This window comes from Centrocercus urophasianus, unplaced genomic scaffold (genome assembly GCF_019232065.1).
Source record: "Centrocercus urophasianus isolate 14NV4802_14NV808 unplaced genomic scaffold, USGS_Curo_1.0 seq_51, whole genome shotgun sequence".
In the NCBI taxonomy this organism is placed as follows: domain Eukaryota; kingdom Metazoa; phylum Chordata; class Aves; order Galliformes; family Phasianidae; genus Centrocercus; species Centrocercus urophasianus.
This window is the reverse complement of record NW_024885100.1, coordinates 535,216-552,950: the sequence shown is the minus strand read 5'-3', so window position 1 is coordinate 552,950 and position 17,735 is coordinate 535,216. Positions and strand designations below refer to the sequence as shown.

General features: G+C 44.6%; 1 protein-coding gene across 3 annotated transcripts in view; it reads right to left on the bottom strand.

Moving 5' to 3' along the window:
* CRAMP1 (cramped chromatin regulator homolog 1) overlaps window positions 1–17,735 on the bottom strand; it is a 43,454-nt gene extending 25,719 nt beyond the window's left edge. Inside the window, exons 1-6 of one of the 3 annotated variants that reach the window (XM_042835379.1) lie at window positions 17,668–17,735; window positions 15,332–15,681; window positions 6,511–6,704; window positions 4,933–5,086; window positions 3,711–3,794; window positions 1,752–1,800 (exon numbers count right to left, since the gene is read on the bottom strand). In XM_042835379.1, the coding sequence (XP_042691313.1) occupies window positions 1,752–1,800; window positions 3,711–3,794; window positions 4,933–5,086; window positions 6,511–6,704; window positions 15,332–15,680 (830 nt within the window). In that variant the 5' untranslated portion in view covers window position 15,681; window positions 17,668–17,735. Of the gene's footprint in view, window positions 1–1,751; window positions 1,801–3,710; window positions 3,795–4,932; window positions 5,087–6,510; window positions 6,705–15,331; window positions 15,914–17,667 lie in introns of those variants that run through there. The other 2 variants (XM_042835378.1, XM_042835377.1) reach the window with 2 other exon arrangements.

Below are 17,735 nucleotides of genomic sequence, written 5' to 3'. Positions count from 1 at the left end.
AGCAAGAAAAGACTGGGCAAACAGCCATTTGGATTCCCTGTACTTTCTGAGTTTTGTTTCACAGGTGTCCTGCTTGGTGATTCTGAAACCTGTGTAAGCAGCCCATGTGTGCCAGTGTGGGCACGAGTGTGCCAAGCTACTCGGATCAGTTACAAAAGCTGACAGTAATTCTCCTGCTCCCCTTGGACTTGTAACTGGGATCCATCTTCTGACATATCACTGACTCAGCCCACTGCAGCTGAACCAAAAGCTATGTGCCAGGTGCTCTTACAGATCCATGAAGTTCTAAAGACAAGTAACGGAAGTCCAGCACTGGATGCTGTTAGCTTCAATAATCAAACAGGGATGTTTAACACAAAGATTCTGCCTTTACATTAAATAACTTAATTATATTTTCAAGCACTATTTTTATATGTAAGCTGGGTTTACAAGCTCAACTAGGAAGAGTTTCAATATGGTTTTGCTACAAGCATCTCAGAGACATTTGATTTTCTTACACCAAGCAATTATTACACAAACTCAGAGACGATGTCTGACAGACAAAACATGCAAACTGCCAGAGACAGCTCCTCGCAGCCCTCGCTTCCCTTGACCCCTACCAAACAACCCCTGCTCACCTTTACCTGCTTCAGGAGAAGATTACTGCAATCATGCATGTTCACATTTGTCATTCTTAATTGCTAATTACTTTCAGTCAAGACTTTCAACATAGCGACAAGTGTTCTGCACTCAAAGGAAAGGAAGGAGGAGTACCAGACTTGAAAGAAAGATGTTAGGAATTGGGAAAAAAAAGAGACCCGCTTACAAATAGAGAGATCACAGAATTTTAACACCTCTGAGCAAGATGGAATGAGAACGTTTTACCTATTGGGATGCATGCATTGTGTTTGTTTGTGGAGCTACAGGGCTGTCCTGCATGGGCAGGGGATTAACTCACTTAGTGCAGATGTGCAGGTGCTAATGAGGAGGAAAACATGAGCACATTTTGCTCCTGTAAGACCTACAGGTTTCCCACCAAGCAGAGTAAGAGGTGTAGCAGGAAAAAGGAAGCCCAGACCATTCTGACTGACACATAAAGTGGATTAAGCAATCTGTTTTAAAAATCCTTTCATTTATGGAAGAAAAAAAATAGTAAGATTTGTACAAAACCCAAATGGAAGCTTCTGCTTTAATTTGAAATTTGGTAAACAAAAGAATGAACCAGTGATCTCATCAGCAATCATATCCATGAGCTACAGCACATCAGCAGGCTGCATGGACTGCAGCTTTCAGGAGAAGAGACTGTAAGGCACTCACATGGGGACTGAACTTACAACCAGTGAAAAATGCAGCACCAAGTATCCCCCTTAAGTAAGCTGAAGTCAGCAGCTGCTCAGTATGACAAGCCTTCCTTTTTTTTTTTTTTTTACCTCTATTTTACAGTACAGCTTAGTTCATCAGTAATTTGCTACAATAACATAGTCTAAAAGCACAAACACCAAGAATAAAAAGCAACTTGTGTGAGACAAAATGAAACTGTTTACCAGTCTCTTCTGAAGACATGATTAGGACAAGCTGATGGCTGCTGAGCAACTGCAACTGGGAAGGCATTCAGTATAATGACCACAGTCCCTCATGATAAAAAACATATACAAAAGAAACTAAGTGTCAAATGTGAAATTCTGGCCCTGAAAAAGTAAAAGTGGTTTCAGAGTCTGGATAACTAATCCAACAATCCATTTTGAGAGTTTCAGAAGTAAGTTTTTACTTACCCGGCCTGAATAAGCTCATTAAGTTTGGCTGCATTCTTGTCATCCAGACCTTCATGTGAAAAAGGACAAAACAGTAAATTAGAATTCTAAGTGATGCAGTCCTGACCTTTATTTCTGTGCCGTTTGGTTTTCAAAACTATTACGTTTTCTTCTTGTGAAGGACTAAGGTGCATAAACAGGCTTAATTTTTAGAAAACATTCTATTCCCATAGAGCACAAGCATCGCATGGTCCTCGGAGTGAAAATTACACTTTAACAATTATATGACCCCAGATTAGGTGCTACACATCCTGGGTTGTTGTGCATTAATCTGACACTGCAGTATTGAAAAGAAAGCTCCCTCATCTGCCAGCTCCATCTCTGTTGCTAAGGCAGCACAGCGTGATGGAGGAGCAGAGCCTTCGCAAGGAGAGGAGAGAGAAGTCAAAATAACAAAATGCATGTGTAAATCACACCTTTCTTACATGCACCACACTGAACGTTTTAAAGAAGACATTATGATAACTTGATTTGTATTCTCTGAATAGTTATGCCCAAATCTACTTACTGTACAATTAACCTCCCCTTGGCAATGATGAAAAAAGTCCTGATGTGCTTTTGTTTTTAAGTGGCTCTACAAAAGTTTTCTCTATTTCTGGGCAGACAGGACTGGGTAAGGAATTGCAAAACAAAGAGAAAAACAACCTTCACCACCTGCAGAGCAGACTCCTTTAAGCTGGGTATAGGAGCTTGTCTGCTCAAGTCCATTTGATGTCAGGGAAGAGACTTCATTGCGGGCAAATTGGAAGGTAAAATATTTAACCAAGTACCAAAATCATAAAAAGGCAGAAGCACAGAGTATGCATGCGTTGCCATGGTGACTGTGCAAACCCTCGTTCCCATTTGGAGCCAAGGAGGGTCTGCTTTTAAGAAAAGATGTGGATAAAGGAAAGAAACACCAATACACGTTTCCACTGGCAATGCCATCTGTACCTTGCCTCTGCACCTTCTTTGTCACAGAACAGTTTGAATGTCTTCACAGAACAAAGTAAGAACGTTCCAAACATCCTAAGTGATGACACAGTTCACTAAAATCCCAGGTGAGGGGATAATCTAACAAAAAAACCTGCAAAAATAACAGCTGGATTTGGGATTTGTACATGGCCACAACTTTTTTTTTTTCAGCTCTCTGAAAAAACTGAAAAAAAATTTGAGTTTACAAATGATAGAATTTTGATTATTTCCCTCCTTTTGCAAACAAAACGTGCAGTACTTGGATCCAGCACCAACTAACTGCACAAAAAACTTGGGAACGAATGAAAAGATACACGTAGGTGGGCTGGAGAATACAACACTTGTTATTTTCCCCATCCTCCAGGTTAGTCCCTCTGCTCTGGAAGCCATCAAGACCACGCACCCTGCTAATGCAACCCATCCATTTCCAGCAGACTGGGGAGCACAGGTAAGGCACGTGCTCATCATCTACACTTGCCACTTGCCCTTGTGGGCACAATCAGCCTGTGGGACTACCATGAGGGTCTCAATGCATTCTGACTAGCCAGGAAAGCTAATGTTTCTAATAATCCATAATGCCTTTTCATCTTCACTGTTCATTATTACTTGAAAGAGAGTGACCTGGAGAAAGGTGCCAGCCCAAACTTTGACTGTGTAAGCAGAAACACTTTGGAGTACAAATACTGCTCAGGTGTAACAAAACAGACAGATAATCCAAACTGCAAATACTTTGACCTGTCATCTGTGGGTGTCACATGAGCTGCATCTCACATACAGTAAAAGCTAAAGAAATACGACGAAGAAAAAGGGGACTTGTGCAATTGACAGCAATAGAATACAATGAACACGAACTCTTCAATAAGACAAAAGTAAAACTGTACCAGACACGCCTAACTTCAAGGGAAGATACTTTTGATTCTACTGTATAAAAATAATTTCCAGTCATCTGAAACAATTCATACTCACATCCCCCGATCTTTTTCCTCAACTCTCCATAGCAGATTAGGCCATAAAGCTCCAGGGATGATTTTTTCAGCCCTTGAGAGAACACTGAAGAAAAAATAGAGAAGGTACAAGTGAGATGACATCATCCAAAATGCAGATACTCATTTCAATTCTGTGAAAAGACAAACGATGCACATTTTTAGCAATGAGACAAACACCTCAAGAAGGTAAGACTAAGCAGCTTCTGCAGGATTTAAACAAGCATCCAATTGTCCAATATATAAAATTGAGCTAATCCTGTGGCATCAACCTTACTATCATGACACTGCTTACAATTTCTGAAGAAATTATCCACGTGCTCCCCAGAAACTGCATACAACTCTTTAAGAAGTTGGCCTGAGTTCTCCAGAAGATGCATACTCCACAGGAAAGCAAATTGGAGATTTAAGGCAAATTCTAGACTTTATATTTTATCTAAAGAGTTGCACTCGTTCAGCTGAAGTACAGTCTATTCACTCTGCAGTAGATTCCTTTAACCACTTGTCAAAGCAGGCTATCCACAAATTGACCTGAATCCTCACTGCCCATTACTGGAGAGTAAGCAACTGACAAAAATCAATGACCACATATTGCTACAAAACACCCCTAGCAGTTGATACAACTTCCCAATTTTGTTTCCATTTAGAATGCTGGGGAAGGAAAGAAAGAACGTTAAGTAGGAAACAGAACACAGGAACTCCTGACTAAAGAATTAATGACACAGTTTCAGGCTTATTTAAAGTGTAAATAACCATTTCATCACTCACATCTGTTTCAGACTACTTATTTATTTCTACCTTCCCCCGAGAAGTGCAATGAAGCGCAAGAGTCAGTTTGCTTGATGAAGTCATGCCTGACCAGCTATCATTCAGGCACATGTTCTCTAGGGCGTGTTCCTGAGAACAGAAAGAGAAACTTCCTCAAACCTGCCTTTTCCCCAGCACTAGCACCAGGATCAGCTGTTACTATGGTGTGACTGATAGGCAATGATAAAGAACAGAACCTTTTCAGAAGTGTTTTGCAAAGACAATGAACCTCCCTGTGGTTACGCTCCCAATCATACAAAGTATTCACAACAGATCCTATTCAGTACTTGTTTTCTCATTCCCATCATTTCTACCCTCCGTGATGACTCCAAAAGGTTGGACTCCCATACGGACAAGCCTGGGAGTTCTGCACTACGCCCACTTCCCTGCATACTAACCATTATCAAAGTCAATGTACTTTGAGATCTTGTGCCAGGTGCGGTAGTAGAAATGGCGGACCTGCTCCTTGTTCTTCACCATGCTTGCTGGCTTGCCTTTCTTCTTGTACTTCAGGGCAATGTTGTTCTGGATAGCTTCAAAGTCCTTCCCATGCTGAAGAACAAATCAAATAAATCCAAACAGTCAAAATCTCTTTTTGTAAGACAACTGAAACAACCCGAAGGATTTGGGGGTTATTTCTGGGAAGTTAGGTTTCAATGTCAAAACTCAACAGCAAAAGAATGACAGTATTTTCCTTTCCTATATGTAAAATGCATTATGGATGACAACTATGGATGCCACCTTTTGATTGGGTTGTTTCAAAATAAAATGTACATTACCAGCAACTTTTTCAAAGGACAACTTTACTCAAACGCACTGAGTGGCAGAACTGAAAACACTGACTTTGTCACTCAGCTCTCCTTACTTTCTTCACTACTTTCCCCTCTCTTCACTCCTCAGTATACTTCTAACCTGGGACTAATGCTTTGTTTAACAACTTCTACTTACAGGGAATTTCACATTTGAGTTATTAGTGCTACATCTGAGTTTCAAGCAATGAAGGGAAAGTTGGTGGTACCTACAGAAGAAATGCTTTTACACGAGAAGCTTATTGCCATGGAAAAATAAAATTAAGAATCTTAAGTGTCCCTTAAAAACTATCCAATCCCTATAAAATCCTTTAAGAACATAAATTACCACTGAACTCCTCATTTCCCAGAATTCAGAAAATGTTGGAGTTGATTTTAATACAACTACAAAATAGGAAAATCTCTTAAATATTAACAGCATTAAAAGAATGGAAGCAGGGAACCAAATTAATAATTCCTCTCAGTGTCAGAAGGACTTGAAGGAAACTGTTCACATGTCTGTTGTGTTGATAAAGCTCACGAATCATAACTAACACTTTAAAAAAACAAACTTGTGACCATTCCTTCAGTTTTCACCTTCAGCACATATTTTTATAGCCATAAAGGCTCTTAAATCAGTATTCCTAAAATAACTTTGGGGAAAAAAAAAAAAAAAAAAAAAAAAACAGGAATATATTGCATTCAATATATGAGACAAGAAGTTAGGTGATCTAACTTTCCTTGTCTCTCAACCCTACCACCAAAATGGTTTTACTCTTTTATCATCAGAGGACTAAATACAGTATCCTGCAACACTTTAAAACAAAACAATTCCTTATTTGCTAATATTAGCATGCGTTGCTTCCAAAAGTTGAGATGGCAACATTGTTTTTTCCTCAGTTGAAAGAGAATCATAATTGAAAATATTATTAAGAGTAACTCACATTTTTACTATAGTATTTAAAAAGAAAAAAAAAAAAAAAGGAAAAAAGGAAAAAAGCTTGACTTTGGAAAGGTGGCTTTGATTCACACTTGTTGTATAGCCAACCGCACGGGCACACGTGCACCAAAAAAGTAATAGAAGCATACGTGGGGTGCTCCTGCAAAACCCACTTCAATCAAGCTTGTTCAGCAACACTCACATTGCCAATGACACCACGTAACCTGGTTATTTTCCTCTCCACGCACCTCATACAGTCCCTCAAAGAACGTGTTTTTGTCCTCCGTGCTCCACGACTCCCACTGCCGCCGGACCTTCTTCCCTTCCTCCTTCTCTCCAGCTGAGGAGCCCAGGTTCCTTGCTGCTGACTTGGAATTCCCGCTCGGATTGCTGGGAGGTATTCCTGATGAGCCACCAGACGCACTCCCTCCATTATCTGCCCCTGCAAAAAACCCCAAAGCAACACATGTGAATATTAAACCCACAGGGGATTCATGGATAAGTGAGGAACTCAGCCTACCTGGGAAAACACAAAAATAATCCAAGCTATCCCAGTGACAACAAGTCCCAGCACTTCCTCCCTCCAAAGATTCTGGTGCAACAACTGTAAGAGGATACAGCAGTGCAAACTTGACTATACCTTTCTCAGTGGTTGGCACCCCAAAGGACACGATCTGCGGGCAGGGGAACACCAAAAAGCAGAGATCAGCAATAGTGGGATGAGGGTGATAAAGCCCCTGATGCAACTATGAGGAATCACCAGCTTTGCAAGTAGCAGAAAGATTAAAAGGACTGAAGAAATTGGGGAGGAAGAATTATACTGCGTATAATGCAGTAGATCACACTCCCCCAACCCTAACTGAGAAGGAAAACCCTTCTTATCTTTTAAATCACCCCTGAAACGAAGTTCTTTTGAAGATATCATTAAAAACATTGTCAATCAACTTTAAATGCATTATTCATCCACAACAGAAGCCAAACCAAGCATTTGTGATGTTCTAACAGGTTATGAGAACCCAGAAACCAGAGAGATTTCCCCAAAAGAACACTCTTCGTTTCCAAGAGAATCCAACCATTCTCAATAGGTTATACTCCCAAAACACACTTTCCCCCATTTTGCTAAAATGCAGCATTTAAGATTTGGCCACACAGATCAGAGCACCAGTGTACCCTATAAAAAATAATCTTCCAACATTAAACATCCTCTTCTTACTATAAAAAAAGAACATATTACCGTTTCCACTTGTCCAGTCACTGTCCCTTACATGGTTTATCTCAAAATAAATTGGTCATTTTAAAGTTAATTTTTCTTTCATTTCCAGGAACCATTTGATCATTTTGAAGACAACTGCTGTCACCACAGGGAAGCACATAAGGCAAAGCATGAAAGAGAATGAGAGAATTCACCAAAAAAAAAAAAAAAAAAAAAAAAAAAAAAAAAAAAAAAAAATCAACCAAAGAACCCCAAGCAAATGAAAAGCTTCTCCATGTCCTAAAGTCCCCTTCTGTGTCTCATAAAATAACTGACGATTAAGCAATTTAATTCTGATACTGTAAAGCTTTCAAAAACGTGAAACCATTGGAAAAGTGTGACGTACTGTAATACATGGCTGAGAAGATAAACAGCAGTTTTAAGAGCCAGAATCACTTATTTACTCTGTAAAGGTGAAGCTATTGTATCATAATTAGCATGTCTTTAATATGTTTAATGTCTTTATTAATGATCTGGATGAGGCATTGGGTGCACCCTCAGTAAGTTTGCAAATGACACCAAAATGGGGGAAGCACTGATCTGCCTGAGGGTAGGAAAGTCCCACAGAACAACTTGGACGGGCTGATTGCTGGGCTGAGGTTCAGCCAGACAAGTGCCGGGTCCTGCACTTCAGCCACAAGCCCAGACAACACCACAGCGTGGGGCAGAATAGCTGGAAGGCTGCGTGCAGGAAATGGACCTGGGGGTGTTGGTCAACGCTCAGCTGAATGAGAGCCAGCAGTGCGCCCAGGTGGCCGAAAAGGCCAAGGGCATCCTGGTTGTGTCAGCAACAGTGCAGCCAGCAGGAGGGAGGTGATCGCCCCACTGCACTCAGCCCTGGGGAGGCTGCAGTGCTGTGCTCAGCTCTGGGCTCCTCACTGCAAGAGATCATTCAGCTTTCAACAACAATTCAATGAGACACGGAGATTCCATACTTGGTACCTGAACTATAACCTCCAGAAAGACCACAGATGAGAGAATCAGTGCTTCAGACACTTGTTTGGTAATTCAGTGTCCTTCCTTAGAATTTCAGATACCTTTTTCTGTAGATGAAGACATCTTCACAGTCCTACGGAAAACTAGAATACTTGCAAAAAAAATACAAAGGGATTTAAAGAGTGCAGCTTGAGATCTAACATGAAAATGACACTCAGTGGAACACTGCACATATCACGAGTTGCAGGCAGTACCAGTGTCTTGTCGTGACTGTAGCCACAAGTTCCTCCTTTTAACCTCCTGGCAGCATCTTAGTGTCTACTCTTCCATTTTCTACCAGCAGCTCCTACCTGCCTGCTGATTCACACCTTCTCCTAGGGATTTTGGAACTTGGCAGAGTCAAGCCCCACTACACTCACGTGTCTCAACATGGAGGCTGGCTCTCCTACTGGCCTTCTTTAGGGTTAGCTGCCAAGTGTGAACTTCTGCAGGAGTCACCAGTCAGCTGCAGGTGGAACAGCTACCAGGAAATACCTTCAGGAGGGAGATGCTAAGTTCACAGACCCGGTGATGTTTTTTTGGACTCAATGTTTAAGGTCCTTTCCAACCTGAGTGATTCTATGACTCTTGCACACTGCAACCAAATCCAGAGTGCAAAACGCTGACTCCCTCTGCAAGGCATGGGATGCAAACACTGACTTGTAACACCTCAGCAAGATTCCTTCAAAGCATTTTATCCTTGCTTTGGATTCTATACAAGCCAGTAACGAGGCTGAACTACAGTGAAGTTCAAAAGCACTTCTTGGTAAGGAGTGCCACTAAGAAAGCCACCGCAGAAAATGCTTGACTGTTTTATTCTCACACACCTGCAGCCTTGGCAGTCCTCAGCAATGTGCATCAAAACACTTGCAGCCAACAGAGTTGCATAAAATGCAAATAGTTTTAAACTTTGCAGAACACTTCCGAACTCGTTCTGCTATTCTCATGACAGAGCTCACCTCAAAATGCATTTATTCCTCATTTTTAATTACTGGAAAAAAAAAAAAAAATCCAAACTTTCTTCCTGATCACAAGGTATACAAGTCCCAGTTTTAGCCACATGTCTTTCCAAAGGTAAATAAGACATCATACATGAAGTGATTGCATTGGTAGTGTACAACATAGGATTTTAAGTGAAGCCACTTGCTCTGCAGCTGGATCCAATTTGCTCTTCTCTCCAAGAACTGCAGCTTAGAACACAGGCAAGAGAGGGAGAGACTGACATATTCCCAGCAAGTCAGTGTTTCAAACTGAGGATTAACATTTTAACTGGAAAGTGAGCTTCTACACTGCATGTCTCTGTAGTAAACAGCAGAGACTTCTAAGAAGGCCTAGGACAGTTAAAGCCATGGCGTACATTCATACCATGTTACACTCATTATGAATTAACATCCAAAGCTTTATAATACAACACATGAATGCCCTACAGAAATCAAACAGCACAGCTTCTTCCATCTCTTACTATTTAGATTAGCAAAACCCAGATGTAGGGTCAAAGTGGATGCCCCAGCCCTGCAGGCATTCAAGGCCAGGCTGGATGTGGCTCTGGGCAGCCTGGTCTGCTGGTTGGCAACCCTGCACATAGCAGGGGGTTGGAACTGGATGAACACTGTGGTCCTTTTCAACCCAGGCCATGCTATGATTCTCTGATTTAGCTGAACGCATGTAAACCAACAGGTGAGCACACACAAAATTATACCAGTGCTTGCTTTTGTATGGACAGTATACATTTAAGCTATCAGTTGCAGCAGTATCTGAGCTAACCAAGCATCATTGTTAAAAAAAAAAAAAAAAAAAAAAAACAAAAAAAACTATTTAAAACTATTTTCTTTAAATAAGTAAGTCTCGTCACTGCCCTGCCTCAAGTAAATCATTCTCTTGCTGTTCCACTAGAAAAAAAATCCTGAAATAGAATAACACATTATAAGCATGTATACTGGGCACAGAGCCTGGTACAGGGTTCCATCTGCACCTGTACCTTGCAGGCACCTTTCAAAGCTCAGTACCTACAGTATAGGGCACATGAAACAAAATCCTCCTGTTGTGGTCTGAGATGAGATACCACGGAGTTCTGGTCCTCAGCCACCTTAAATGGATATGTCAGGGTGGGATGGAAGGAGGGGTATCAGTGGTAAATGAGATGGACAGAATTAAGAACATTAGAATAAGGTGCTGTATGAATAGTTTTTAAAGAGCCATTCATTCCCTAGAGAAATGATAGAGGAACAGTATTTCACTCAAAGGCTAGAATACGTGTAGCACACACATTTGGGAAGATACAGTAAAATCATATTGTTAAGTACATGCATCAGTTACCCTGGTACATTCAGCCTCTTCACAGGAGGACATACTAACTAATTTAATTCACATACTACAGAACAAGCAACTTTGGTTGGCTGAAGCAAACTACGGAATGCTTTCCAGTGAGGTTTACACAGTGCAAAAAGATGGAATGTTTCAATTCTATTCATGTTTTCAGCAGAGGCTGTTTGTGGTTTTTACTTTTTAAAGAAAACTGCTTATTATACATTTTATGAATAAATCTGGAGTAGCAGCACGACAGATATCTTCAAGCTTCAGCTCATCACCACTACGTTTTGTTAGTGCTTCCTCCTGCCTGCATTCTGCATTCACAAAACAGATGATAACCACAGAAATGGTTATGTTAGCTTTTAACCCTATGCTAGCTCACAGCAGAGCTACAGCACACAATGGCAAGACTCTACAATTACTTTTGGTAACATGGTGACAACACTCACGTGTATATTTTCACCACTTACTGCTTCACAGAAAGAAGTCCCCAAACCCACTCTAAAACCGATGCTCAACAACGGCGCAGATTGTTTGTACTGAAGAAGAAAACTCAGAAATCCCTCTTCTTCAGCAACCTTGTAACGGCCTGCTTCCTCTTCTTCCTCTTCCTCAATCAACTTCTGTATCTCCAAACTCTTAATCAACTGCCTCCACCATTCCCCTGGGTTCCTTCTCTGGTTTGCTGCAAATTACTTCAAGACTGACCTCCAAGCATCCGTACTCCAAAAGGAGCGCTCTGTCTGAGCCATGGAACTTGAAATAATTGAGATAGCCAATATTCGAAAATAGGGTAACAATAATTTCCCCCAAATTACACATATTTAGATTCTCATGCAGTGAATTTAATAAACCTTTCAGCAACCAAAATGGCGTGACCTATGCAAGCTCACGATTTCAAACATTTCCCTTCTATTACAATAATTTCATGCTTTTTCCTCTCCCTCCCCCCCCCAAAATAAAACTGCAACACAGTACACCCAGAAAGGGTAAATCAGAATAAAAAATTCAGATAAAATAATCTGCAGCTAATTGTTCTATCGCAGTCATTGGAAATTAGTATTTTCATGCGTTTTACTTGGAAGAATTTGTGAGTACTTATAAACCCTCCCAGAACCATAGGAATACAGTAAAGTCAAAACACCAGCAGATGCTGAGTGCATGAAGTCCTCCAGAGTTATGTACACTGAAGTTGACTTCAACAACAACTTCTTTGCTCCAATAAAGTACTCTAAAAACAGAAGAGCAAAAAAAAAAGGGATGTGACAAACTGAAAATACTACCACTTTGAAACAGCTTTTAAAGACACAACTAGAACAAACTAATGCCTGCTGGGTAACGACTGCTTGAAAGAAATTAATTTTAACATTCACACTCCTTAATCAAAGGATGGTTATGTTGGAAGGCACCTCACATCCCCCCCAGTCCCACCCCTACCATGGGCAGCCTGCCCCCCAGATGAGGCTGCCCAATGCCCCTCCAGGGATGGGACCCCCACAGCCAATAATAGCATTCAAAAGAGATTTCACTTCAGAATACACAGATTCTGAAAGCAGGACCACTTTGATATAACCTGAAGAGTTACATACTGTTATTAAAAGATCACAGCAGAAACAAGTTCCTGGTTTCAGTGGACCAAATCTAAGCGTGGTCTGAACAGCCCTTCTGACCAAGGTCAGTGTTACCTTTGCACTTATCATGCTGCTTGTGACAAGCAAATCATAAAACAGACTCAAATTTCCAGAGCTTTTTATCTTTTTTATACTTTGAGGGGAAGAGAAAGTTGACAGGATAGCAAGTGCAGGGATTTAAGTCTCAACTTTATTGGAAATTTTCAATGTTCAACTGGTTCTCTACTAAAGTCAGCTTAGAGAGACACTTCATCCGGAATGCACAGCCCTATAAATTCTGATAACATTGGATTAGAGAGAACTCAGACAAACCTGGAAAGCATCTCAGTATGGAGCTCTGCACGTAAAGAACTCAAACCATGAGGACTGCTCCGAAAGTAATGCCTCCTTCCTCACTGCATTGGCCCACAATGTCAGCCACCTCTTTTGGGGGGATGGCAGCAGAGGCTGAACCTTCCCACCAATATCCCGTTACCTTTTGTTGCTGTGTGACAGATGGCAGCAGAGGGGCAGCTTGACAAAAGGGCACCTGACACGGAAGTGCACACGGAGCAAAGGTGTGTCACTGAATTCCTCCACGTGGAAAAACAGCACCCACTGACATTCATCAACACCTGCTGAACACCAATGGAAACTAAACAATGGATGTGAGCACAGAGAGGAGGAGGGTGGCGCATTTCAGCAGTGGGGACAGTGGGGCTGCAATCTGCATGAGCATGACATGCAGATCTTGCTCATCACTGGCAAAAGTGCACCACCAACAGAGGTAACAATGCTGAAAAATGGTGTTTGGTTTTTTGTTAGCTGAGAACGTGCTCTATCAAACAGTGCCACTCTGTTCTTTGGATCTATTTCAGTTTCCATTTGAAATTATTAGGAGGCATTACTTTTGGAGCAACCTACGTAGAGAGGACCCCACTGCACAGGTCTGCTCTCCAACAGCTGGCAGTTACAATCCTTTCCATATGACGGAAATCAGCTTTCAGACATTCACATCTAAGCCAGGCAAAGACGTGGCTGGTCTTACAATTCAAGAAGGGAAACTACAGTTGTCATTCTACCAATGACCGTCACTCCCAACAATTTAAGAAAGTCTCCCCAAACCTGACAGTGTAGTCAAGCACAGCAATTACCAGTCTATGACCATCTACTGAAATAAGATGGCCTATTTCGTATACAGTTTTATTATGGCTCTTTTGGAATTTGAACTACAAAATAAACTCAAGTTCATTCTTAGCTGCGTTTTAACCCAGGAAGAATTACTCCGCTCCTCTAAAATCATAAATTGAGTATTTATGTACAAATGTAAATATACACATGAACAAATTATGTCATCTTTGTGCATGTGTGCATTCGCTTTCAGAGCGAAGAAGTAATTTCAAATGCATACAATGCACTTGTCCATGATGGACAATACACTCTACAAACAAACATCTCCTCCCATTTAATACCACTTACAACCCTTGAAATAATTGTCTGTAGCTAAGCACTCCTGGGTATTCCATCTGTTTGTTTATTTGGTTTAATGCAGCTGGGAGAAAAAATTACGCAGCCCTTTCTGCTCTATCTTCCAACAGCACACACAAGAAGACCTTCACTTAAAAAAGTTCAATGTCTTAAAGCAGACTTACTAAGAATCCCTCAGCCAATCATATAAACTGACTGTCAAACAACTGAGCTCAGGGTTTTTTCATTATATGGCAATAACTAAAACACCACCATGTGCAAAGGGCTGCTTTCCTCCCGTAACACAAAACTATAGCAATTCTTAATGCTCACCTATTGCCCAGCATGCACATAGCACTGCAGCAGACTGAAAAAATGAGGTAATGCCCAATACGCATTTGAGCTGCAGTTTGACTTTGTTTCAGCGGACAAGAATAAAACTTGGTTATTTCTAGTCTTAAAGAAACCTGCAAGTGTTATTTTCTCTCAAAATGTATCAGAAATTAATATTTGAGTACTTTCGGACAAGGTACCCAAGATTAATGTCAAGCACCTCACAGTTACAGCGCCAGGTGTTGGCCGGGGAGAGTGGAGCACACACAATAGCACCAAAGACTCACATGGCCTCGCTGCCTCCCAGCTACTTCAGAAAGAAACAGCTCTGACTAAAAGTCACACTCTCATCCTCAGTGCTGAGGCAGGAAAGCCTATATACGTGTGTACATATGCATGCAGGCACGTATGTGCATGTACACAGATGTGTGCGATGAAACCTTAAAAGAGAAAAACAACAACAAACAAACAAACAAACCAAACAACAAAAACCCACCCTCAAATTGTATGGAACTGCCCCCAGCTGCTCTAGAGAATACAGCGAGGGCAACTCACAAACCTTTGGAAACAAACAGTTCAAAACGTGCGCCTCAAAGACGCTTCCGAAATAGTTCCATGGTTAAAATAGTCACAGAAATCATTGGGGAAAATCAGCAGTATATCAGGGTTTACTTTTCCCCCCATTTATGAAACTATCACCCACTGAATTTCTTATTATTCAGTGACAGAGTTCAAGGCACAGCCATCTGATTACACAGCTTGTTAGAGTCTAATTTCCTAATGAAAAATACAGAAATTTCCTAAAACTCAAGTGATGAAACACAAGAAGGAATGGAAGGACTGCTCCAATAATGGAATTTTCCTCTTCCACATACAAACCCAGCCCACCCCCACTCACCCACTCCCCTTTTTTGGGAACAGGACAGTGGGCAGCAGAGAAGTTGAAGCCTTGGGACACAAAAGAAGATTTCAGCTGCTGTGAGAAACAGGCCCCACAGCTCCTTCCCCAAAACCAAACAAAAGATGGCATCTGCAGGAAGAGAATGGCAACCCCCATACACACAGGTGGCCCATCCACACCCCACCCCCCTGCGGGTTCTGGGGGGTGACAAAATACAGTACCTTTGCCTTTTACAGCAGCACTGCTCCCAACTGAAGAGGATGCCTGGGAATCCTTCTTCAGCCTCTTGCTCTGAGGTCTGACACTGGACCTGAGAAAATGATGCTGGTCCTGGCTGTGGGAGGGCTGGAGGACAGCCGGGGCCTGGGCTAAGCTGGGGTTCGGCGGGGGGCTGCTGGTAGTGTTGCTGTTGATGATCTTCTCTTCTTTCTTTGTGCCGCTGCTGCCTGGAGCTGCCTCTCCTCCTCCTCCTGCCCCTTCTTCTTCCAGGGACTCCTCATCTCCTCCTGCTCTCTTGCCCAGCTTTTTCACCCCTTCCTCCCCGCCGCTCTCGCCCAGTTTCACTGTCATCCTGTTGGGGAGGAGAAAAAGAAAGGAGAGAGACATAAAGTCAGGCCGGGGAGCCCCCCAGAGAGGGGCAGAAACCCCTGGGCTGAGAGGGGAGAAGTTTAGCTGCAGAAATTCCTCTCAACATGGCCGCCGTTGTTTGTTACTAAATCCCCTTTCGTTTGCTGTCCCGACCCAACAACCTGTGCCGAGGGCGGGAGGGGAGAGCTCCGCGGGAACCCCCCGAAACCGGCCCAAAAGGCGGCGGGGCTCCCCCGGCGATCACCCCGGCACCCCCCGGAGGGCTCCGGGCCGCCTTCAGAGGAGAAATCGCCGAGGCGAACTCGGGCGCTGGAAGCGCTCGGCAGGCGGCGAGGGAGGCAGCGCCGGGCCCGGCGGAGCGGGGCAGAGCGGTCGGGCCGGCCCGGGGCTCGGCCCCATCCCACCCCCTCGACGGCTCCGGGAGCTCCGGGGGGGCTCCTCGCCCTCCTCACCGTGGGGCCGAGCCGGCCCGGCCCGCCGCGGGGGGGGGGCTCCATGCTCCTCGATGCGGCGGCGGCGGCTTCTCCTCCTCCCTGTGTGTGTGTGCGGCTGGGGCTGGGACTGGCCGCGGCGACCAAGATTTCCAGCTCCCCTCCGCCCCCACCCCGCACCTCCCCGGGGCCGCGCTCCACCCGGGGGGTCCGGGCACGGCCGGTCCCACCGCCTCTGCGGGGAGCATCGCCCGGCCGCGGTTCTCCCGCCAGCGACGGCCGGGCCGGGTCCGGGGCCGCCTCGTCGGCGTCTGCCCGCGATGCCCGGCGGCGGCGGAGGGACCCCCGCATCAATGCGCCCCTGGGCCGCCACGGAGCCCCGCCGCCTCCACGCCGCGCTCGGGAACCGCGGCCTCAGGGAGTTGCGCGCGGTTATCTGCCCGGGGATGGGGCTTCGAGGGGCACCCGGGTGAGCCTACACCTCAAAACGTGCCCGCTGCACTGCGAGCTGTACCTGGAGCACAGCACCCGGTGTGGGCGCCCAAAGGCGCTCAGACCCACTGCCTACTGGAACCCAAGGTTTTGGAGAGAGCGTGGTGGGCACCTCCTGAAGTCCACCTGGAAGGAAGGCCGTCCAGCAGCAGCGGGAGAACAACGCCCGCATTGTGGCTCCCCACAGCAGCAGCAGAGCCAACTTCAGAGCCAACTTCAAGCATGGGCAAAGAGATGCTCACAAGAGAAGGAAACTCAAAACATCACCCATGGAGCAGTGGCATTACTGCGCGTTGGGCCAACATCATAAAAACGCGCTTTAAAGTGCACCAGGTGCATCACCTGCCTGTGACATGGGAGTGTGTGTGCCTGCAGGTCGTGGCACGTGCTCCTGTGACTGAAGCGAAGCTTTTTCCTCTAACATCTCCTGGCCGAAGCACTGCGCCCAGCAGCCCAGAAGGATGCTGGGCAATGTTCCATTCTTCACAGTAGGTACCATATGCTGGTGTGAACCACAAATCTAAACCCATGTTAAAACTTCCATACTGAAATTTCACACCAAACCCTGACGAAGCCCTGATTACCCACACAAAGATTTCTCCAGACAACTAAACCACGATGCTTTCAGTTGTTAGAATGACAGAAATCTTACAACTCTGACAGCTCGTGCTCAGACGTCCTCTTCAGCAGGGCAGGATCTGACCCCACCCTCAGCTCCACGGCCACAGACTGGGCGCTGCACCCCAGCACCAGGGCAGGAGAGTTCCCTCCCCTTTAGCGAGTCCTCGAGGCAAAGCAGACATCCCCGGCCGTCTCCCCGCTCCCGCCAGCCCTCCGGCCGGGCTCACTCCGCTGCATCCCCTCCCTTCTCGCCCAACGCCACTTTCCCTTTCTCTCTCCACCCGGAACACTCCCGTCCCGCCATCACGGGCCCCGCACCGCCCCGCAGCCCGGCCGCTCTCCCCGCACGGTCGCCGGTGCTAGAGCATTCGGCCCCGGGGACACACGAGACCCGGGGTCCCCGCCCGCCCGGCCCGCAGCGTTACCTGCCGCATCAACGCCGCCGCGCTGCCTCCGCGCTCCAGCTCTCCCTGCTGCGGCCGCTCCGGCTCCC